Genomic DNA, 8566 nt, shown 5'->3' with positions numbered 1-8566 from the left:
TGAGTCAGGCTGCTAAACTCAAGGTAAGCAGTTCGAAACTACCAGTGGTTCTGTGGGAGAAAGATGATGCTTTCTGCTTCCATACAGATTTACAGCCTTGGAAACCCAATATGGGGTTGCTATGAGTTGGAACCGACTCCACGGCACACCTCAACCCCCACCAGTCCATTTCAGCTCACTAATTCCATTTCATTTTTTTGTGACCTCCAATTTTCCTAGATTTATACTTTGTACATTCCATATTCTGATTACCAATGGATATTTGCAGCTCATTCTTCTCATTTTCAGTTGTGCCCCATGTTCAAATGAAGGTCCTGAAAGCTTTATTCATTCGTGTCAACATGGCCAACTCTACTATGAGGAAGCAGTTCTTGCTTAGTCATATTGTGAGTGCCTTTCAACCTGAGAGGCTCATCTTCCTACACTATACATTCAGAAACTATTCATAAGGTTTTCATCTTCTGGTGCTGTTTCTGACAATGTTCTACTGCGATTCAAAACGGTTTCAGTTGCTAAACATTCAGAAGTAATCAGCATTTTCTTCTTCTTAGTTTGTCTTTTCAAAGTGTTAAAGAGCAAAGATATCAGCTTGAGGACTAAGGTGCACCTGACCCATGCCATGCTATTTTCAATAACCTCATATGCATGCGAAAGCTGGACAGTGAATAAGGAAGACCATAGACAAACTGATGCGTTTGAGTTATGGTGTTGGAGGAGGCTATTGAAAGTGCCATGGGCTGCCAAAAGAACCAGCAGGTCTGTGTTGGAAGAAGTGCAGCCAGAGTGCTCCTTGGAGGCCAGGATGGCCAAACTTAGTCTCTCATAATTTGAACATATTGTTAGGAGGAACCAGTCACTAGAGAAGGATATCACGTTTGGTAAGGTGGAGGGTCAGAAAAAAGAGGAAGACCCCCAGTGAGATGGATTGGCAAAGTAGAAGCATCAATGGACTCAAGCGTGGCCACAGTAGTGAGGTTGGCCCAGGATTGGGCAGTGTTTTATTCTGCTGTGCATAAGGTCGCTATGAGTTGGTACCAACTTGGTGGCACCTAATAACAACAAATGTTTGTCTTAATCTGCAAGCTGAGCTGAAACCTGTCAACCCTAGGTAACTCTTCAGGTATTTAAAATACTTTTGTCATAGCTTCCAATATCAAAGCAACACGCAAGCCATCACAGTACACAAAATGACAGACTAGTGGTGGGAATGAAATATTACAAACTCTTAAGCATTGTTGCTTTATGTTTGCTCTTTTTTCCACTTGAATTATTTATATTTTTCCCCAAAAAACTTTTGCTCTAAATTGCACATTGTTGTCACTTATGAGATGCTTACATTAAAGTTCAAGAAGTAGAAAATTGAATATACTCACTAATATTCCTGTCCTTTTTTTGTATCAAAATGCAATAGTGCCTTCACTATTAGAATATGACTATAAGTTCCTCAAAGTCAAAGACCTCAACCAACAACCTCAGAGAAAACTAATTCCACATAGCGTCTGCTTTCTTGCCTTGCTCTTATTAAGTTGAAATCTCAGGCTGCAGCAGTTTATCTTAGAACCCAAATCACATGCCAGTATTCTAGTTGTAATGTAGACCCAGAAACTGAGGTTGTTTTTGTGTTTTGTTTTTTAAGCTTTGGGTGGTAATAACCATTCACTGGAGAAAGACATCATGCTTGGTAAGATGGAGGATCAGTGAAGAGATGAAGATCCTTAACTAGATGGATTGGCAGCTGGCGGGAACAATCGGCTCAATTGTAACAAGAATTTTGAGTATGGCGTAGGTAAGGGCATTTTTTCATTATGTTGTACATAAGGTTTCTGTGAGTAGTACCCACTCGACAGTACCTAAAAAAATAACATCAATATTAGTAATGTGGGAATTCCCATAATTTTAAGATATTGTTCCAGGGTTCTAGGAAACTGAGATGTGTGTTGAAGATGAACAGAAATGAGTCAGGTTTATATTAATGATGTTATGTGCTGTTGAGCCAGTTCTGACCCAGAGCAACCCTTTATAGGGTTTCGAAGGAGCGGCTGTCGATTTGAACTGCCGACACTGCAGTTCACACTGATATTGCTATCCAGAGCATTATCCTGCAGTGCCAAAATGATACAATAGTAAAATTACAGAAAAAGCCTATTGAGAATGTGGATTACTACAATAAAGATAATTAACAACATTTGACATGACACAAAGCCCACAATTTTAGTATTTATTCCTGAAGATAAACTTTGGTATATTAAATAGCACAACATTCCTCAAAATCATTTATACACATTGAATGATTGCATTAGAACACAGTATTTATTAGAATGGATGAAGAGATTAACAACCCATGTTTGAGAACAACAATTAAAGGTAATAAAAATTCTTTATATACCAAAGAATAAGTCTATCACCCAAAGTATTGCAACAAATAAGAACTACAATAGAACATGGCTAGCATAATTTGTAAACACAAATTTAAAAAAGAATTGAGAGCATAGAAAAGAAACAAAAATAGCTATGCTTCTTCGGCAATTCATTGTTGTTATTGCTGTTGTTAAGGGACATCAAGTCGGTTCTGACTCATAGCAAACTTGTGTAGGGTTTCCAAGGAGCGGCTGGTGTGCTTGAACTGCCAACCTTGGGGAATCAAAGCAATGTTGCAGTCCAACACATTAACCCACAGCGCCACACCAGGACTCCCTTGGTGATTCAATAGACCTATTGAATATAATAGTTATATGAAATAATTATTTCAGCAATTTTGCTAAAATTGTTAGATGATATATAACTTAAAAAGGAAAAAAATAATCTGATGTACACAACATTGCAGGTAGAGTAAACAGTCCAATACTTGAGGAGGAAATATTTTTTAGTATTAAACATTGAAGACTATGATTTCATGGTCTAAGTTGGTTGAGCTTTATTGCCACAACCTTTAAAAATACTAGGGTAAATAAAAAAAAAAATATTCCTACAACTTCATAGAACCCTTTATTAAATAAAATTATCAAAACTTGAAACCATTGTTTCTCAACATAGCCTTCATCTAGGTTTATACACTCCTAAAATTGGTGTTTGCATCTCTTTAATCCTTCTCTTAATAATTTACATCCTTCCATTAAAAACAAGTTAAAACATCAGTTTAGACATCCTCAAAGACTCGAATTATGTTTCATTGAAATGTTTTTTGAGTATTGGAAATAAAGAGAAATCTAAAGGGGCCAGAGCAGGGAAATAGTGTGGGTGGGATAAGGATTCCCAATGTAATTCTCATTAAGGCAACCCTGGCTACTCTTGAAGAATGAGTTGACACTCTGATGTTTGAAAATAAATTATGTGGTGCAAATTTCTTGCTCTCTTTTTCACAAATGCACTTTCTATTTTCTTAAAATTTCTTCCCCCATGATCATCCTGTGTTCTTTGAGAAAATCTATCAAGATTACTTCTTTCAAACCACAAAAAATACAATTTTAATAACCTTCTGAACTGACTTGCTGCCTAGAATTTAACTGGTCCTGCAGTTACTGTTTTGACTGGACAGTTTTTTTTGGGAAATCACCCTATTGAGACTAAGACAAGTATATTACTGAAGGATTTTGTCTGTAGCCACCCACTGATCACAGAAACATATTTAAACGCATTTTATTTGGAATAAACCAGTGCATATACAAACTGGAATCATAGTAGCAATACTTTGGGACTCCTTTTGTATATATTCCATTTATAAGGTTTACATAGAAAGAAAAAGTAGCCTGAAAACTATATAAGAGAACAAAAATTTTTCAACATACAATAGAGTTGTAATATTTATAAAAATTTATTGAAATGACAAAATAGAAAATCTATAAAACTGAAGTTAGTAAAATGAAAAATAAATATTACAATCATATTTGATATTTGGAGTCATGAATTTTTAAAAATTATAAAAAGTAGAATTTTACCAGTATGAAAATGACAAAGTTTAAAAACTCTAAAATACCCATTGCTGTGTGTATATGATGCAGTTTTGAGTTACAGTCACCTAGTATGGTTTCAGTCACCTAACATGTTCTATATGAACATTTCTTTGGTAAATAATTAAAATTCTATGAGAAATGGAGAAGTAAGATGGCCATATATAATGAATGGCCACATAAAATGGTTTCATCTTGTTGGAAATCAATGTATGTTCAAGAGATTTGATATTTTTATGTACTTTGGTTTTTGGAATTATGAATAGCAGAACTACAATTGTAGCATTGTTTATAAGATTTAAAAATTGGAAATAACTTATATTAAAAAAAGATGAATTGTTAAATATCTAGTAAAACTTCTGAGAGCAGGAAGTCAAATAGATTGTCCTGTTTTTCCTGGTCTTGCACGTTTTCTCCCTTTGGAAAAGTGCAGTCCTTATCATTTTTTCTTGCTTGTTTTATTGGCTAATATCTGAGTTTTCTTTCTCTGACAGGTTTCCATCCACACAAGTTCCAGGTAGGTTTCACTACACAATGAGATGAATTCCTTGTTGTTGGGTGCAGTTGAATCACCTCTCAACTTATAGGGACTTATGTGACAAAGTAGAATTGCCCCATAAGATTTTCTATGCTGGAATCTTTATGGAAGAACATTTCCAGGTCTTTCTTCTTGCAGAACTGCAAAGTAAGTCCAAACTGCCAGTCTTTTGGTTAGCAGTCAAGTTCTCAACCATTGTACCACCAAGGTTCCTTGCACCAATATTCAAAATTGGTATATATAAACAGAAAAATGAAGATTGACATTTGATATTAAACAAATGAAGTATAACAGTTGATGTGTTCAGTTGGTGAAGTTGTGGGTAAATACCAATATTTTATTCCTTCTTTAATCTAAATAGAATTGCCTATTTAGAGAGAAAAAAAATGTGTGATCTCAGCTGTTGTTGTATATATGTGTGTTTCTATGCCCATAAGAATTCTGAGGGAAAGATGAGTTGTTGTTGGTGGCAAGACTTTATATAGGATGCTGAGGCTATAAATCTTTACAGGAGTAAAAAACCCTCATCTTTCTTCCACTGTGCAGCTGGTGGGTTTGAACTGTCGACCTTGTGGTTAACAATCCAATGCTCATACTACAGCACCACACCAGGAGTGGAGAGTAGGTACCTATATTAAAATATTGTACTTGTTGATTTACTCTTAATTTGAAAAGAATGAACAAATGGTTCAAATAACTAAAAAAGGTGTAGAGACTACATGAAGAGTTTCCCTAATGATAGTATTTATATTGCATTATTAACCGAAAGGAAAAAACAAGTTATTGCTTTTCATTAATACCACATATTGAAGGAATTCAATATTATTTAACATTTTCGTGTATATAGTATAATCCAATCATTAACAATAAAACAAATATGATGTTTACTTGGTGAATTGTCTACTCAACAGTAACTTTCTGCAACCCTCCTTTATGGCCTCATTCCGCAGACCATAGATAATAGGGTTAAGTGTCGGGGAGATGACTGTATAAAAGATAGAAATCATAAGGTCAAAAGCAGTTGGAGAATCTGAAGTTGGTTTTAGAAATTCAAAGGCACCCAGGGAGATATAAAATGAGACAACAAAGAGGTGGGGCAGGCATGTAGAGAAGGCCTTGGATCTGCCTTCAGCAGAGGGTATTCTTAGTACTGTGGAGAAGATGCGGATATAGGAGAGAACAATGGAGATGAAGCAGATGAATGCCAGCATAGACAAGAAAGCTACCACTCCAATCACTGTAAGGTAATCATTGGAGCAGGAGAGCTTTATCAACTGGGGGATGTCACAGAAGAAGTGGTGGATTATTTTCGCCTTACAGAATGTGATGGAGAATATGGCTGATGTGTACAAGATTCCAGAGATGCTTCCACATAGCCATACAGCTCTCACAGCACACTGACACTTACTAGGATCCATGATGACCTCATAGTACAGTGGGAAGCAGATGGCTGCATAGCGGTCATAAGACATCACTGTGAGAATGGCCAACTCAGACCAAGATAAAGATGCGAAGAAGAAAACCTGGAGTATGCACTGACCTTGAGAAATACAGCCATCATTCATCAGAGAATTGTGAATGGACTGGGGAACCGTGACAGAAATGAAGGAAAGGTCCAGGAGGGAAAGCTGTTTTAAGAAGTAATACATTGGGGCTTGGAGATGCTGGTCCACTGTGGTGATGATGATAACGATGAGGTTACTTGCTACGGTTAATAGGTACACTGCCAAGAACAGCAGAGCATGTAAAATCTGTAGCTCCCGAATGTCAGAAAAACCCATGAGGAGGAATCCATTCATTGAGGTTGTATTTGCCATGATCATTTTTGAAGAAATGTGTTGTAGAGGCAGCTGGGGGATAAAAAAAAAAAAAAAGGAATATGGAAAATGTGGTAGAAATAGTGAAAAAAAAAAAAGAATATAGAAAATGTGGTAGAAACATAGTAAAAAAACTTTTTTTCATTCATTTGTTCATCATTACTACTTAAAGTGATTATTTATTGAGTTCCTGCTGTGTATTAGCTGTTCAGTAGTTGTTTGGGATACAAACATGTAGCTCACAGTCTACACTAGTACACCAGTTGTTGTATTTGAAAACTGGTCCTGTCATGGGAGAATACTTTTTTTTTGTTGTTCTGCCCCAAACCCCACCAACTTGAATTACTGGTAATGAAATCATTGCTTTGTTTTAAGTACAACAGAATAAACGCTGTGATCAGCTATTGAATACATGTATCTGGAATTGGATGAGGTATATTTCTAGATAGTCACACAACTTGATTTCAACAGAAAGGAGTACCCTTCACAGGAAATACAGTAATGGGAATTGAAAAATGCATTGGTTGGACAGTGTAATTCCTAAAGACCTTTCCTGTCAAACAATTTTGTCCTAGGGTAAATTTCAATAACTGTGGAGCCAAGGGTCAAATTGTGTAGTATTAATGTCCTTTAAATTAATAATTTATTTAATGAAAATTTCATGGAATTGAAGAGAAAACTCAGTTTTGCTAAGGAAATACCTAGAAACCACTCTAAGATTCAGAGTCTAATTTTTTGGTATCTAAATTAACTTTCTTTATAAATCCTCTTTTCATTCACCTTCTTTTCTCTTTATTTGCAACATTAAAAGAGAATCTCATAATGAGCAAATTAATACATATTTCTTGAAAATGAAGAGATAGAATTTGGGTTTGTTGTCCAGTACATTGGGCTTTGTGGAAGGAAAATAATCAAGTTAGCTTCATTAAGGTACCGAAAACCAAGCTCACTGTCTTCTAGTTAATTTGAACTACTCAGTGACACAATTTTTTGTTATTGATCAATGCTATCTACTCTGCTCTGACCCATAGTGACATTGTATAGGGTTTCCGAGGAACGGGCTAGTGGGTTTGGAATGTCAATCTTGCAGTACAAACTGACCATGCAGACCAGTGATTATCCTACAGAGCCATACCAAGATTTCATAATGACACCATGTTTTTAATGCTATCAAGTGCCATTGAGTCGGTCCAATTCATAACGACCCTGTATAGGGTTTCTAAGGAGAGACTGGTGAGTTTAAATCACTAAACTTGGGGTTCAAACCAACCTTGTAGCCCAGCTCATTAGCCTGCAGGGCCACACCAGGACTCCAATAGTGACTCTTGTAGTTGTTGTTGTTAAGTGCCGTAGAGTCGGTTCCAACCCATAGCGATTTACAATAAAAATAGATGTTAAATTAAATAAAATGTGCAAAATTTTTTGTTCTGACTTCCAAATTTAGGTCTTTTGTTTTACTCTGTGAAAACGGAGCATAAGATTAATCTATCTAGAATCCCCTCAACTTTGCCAAATTCCGTCAAAAGCTCTCACTAAGTAATAGTAACTAAGAAGAACTAGAAGATAATGTACAACAATTGTGTTTGATTAGTTATGTTGTTTCCAACGTTTATCTTCCTTTCCATGTCCTTTTACTTTGTCCTTTTTTTTTCCTTGAATTGGAAAAATGATAAACATCATTGTTTTCCATACTTAATTTTTAATTTGGTTCATTAGTATTTTAATCTGTTAAATTTGCATAAGTAATAAATTGTCTTCCAACCAGGAAGAAACAACAAAGCCAAACATTTTAAGTCTTCATTTTATGAAACAGACACTATGTGAGAAATCACCATTAAATAAACTTTATTCAATCCACACAAACACTTTTAGTTTTTAGGAGTTAAGCTCCATATTTAGAGGGAACAATGAGCCTCAGAGGACTTAAGTAACAGGATTGGTATCTGAGTTCCAAACCTTGGACTTTCTGATTCAATCTACTATGCTGCATCTAAAAAAACCTCTAAATATTAATAAAAGGCTCACAGGAGCATTGGGAAAGGCTATAATTACACCGAAGTCACTTGCATCCAAGGCTCTGACATTTACAGATGACGTTATCAGGAATAATTAGAAGAAATGTTTCACAGTTGTTTTACTGAATACTTATATAGATACATAAGATGGTAAAACATCTCAGCTAACTGATTTAGCTTAAATGATTCATTATCACATTACATTTATATAAATTTGATCTTTGGATTTTGCTAATCTGCTCATTTTCA

General features: G+C 35.5%; 1 protein-coding gene across 1 annotated transcript; it reads right to left on the bottom strand.

Moving 5' to 3' along the window:
* Positions 1-5369: 5369 nt before the first annotated feature.
* On the bottom strand, positions 5370-6308 carry LOC102822315 (olfactory receptor 14J1-like). Its single transcript, XM_006877928.1, has one exon. It carries the CDS (start codon positions 6306-6308, stop codon positions 5370-5372), a length of 939 nt encoding a protein of 312 aa, XP_006877990.1.
* Between the last annotated feature and the right edge of the window lie 2258 nt (positions 6309-8566).

This window comes from Chrysochloris asiatica, unplaced genomic scaffold, assembly GCF_000296735.1.
Source record: "Chrysochloris asiatica unplaced genomic scaffold, ChrAsi1.0 scaffold00674, whole genome shotgun sequence".
In the NCBI taxonomy this organism is placed as follows: Eukaryota; Metazoa; Chordata; class Mammalia; order Afrosoricida; family Chrysochloridae; genus Chrysochloris; species Chrysochloris asiatica.
The sequence above is the reverse complement of the archived record's forward strand: the minus strand, read 5'-3'. Positions and strand labels throughout refer to the sequence as shown.

Bases quoted from the DNA above. Each gene is read 5' to 3' on its own strand.
- LOC102822315 (XM_006877928.1), bottom strand. From the start codon at position 6,308: ATGATCATGGCAAATACAACCTCAATGAATGGATTCCTCCTCATGGGT.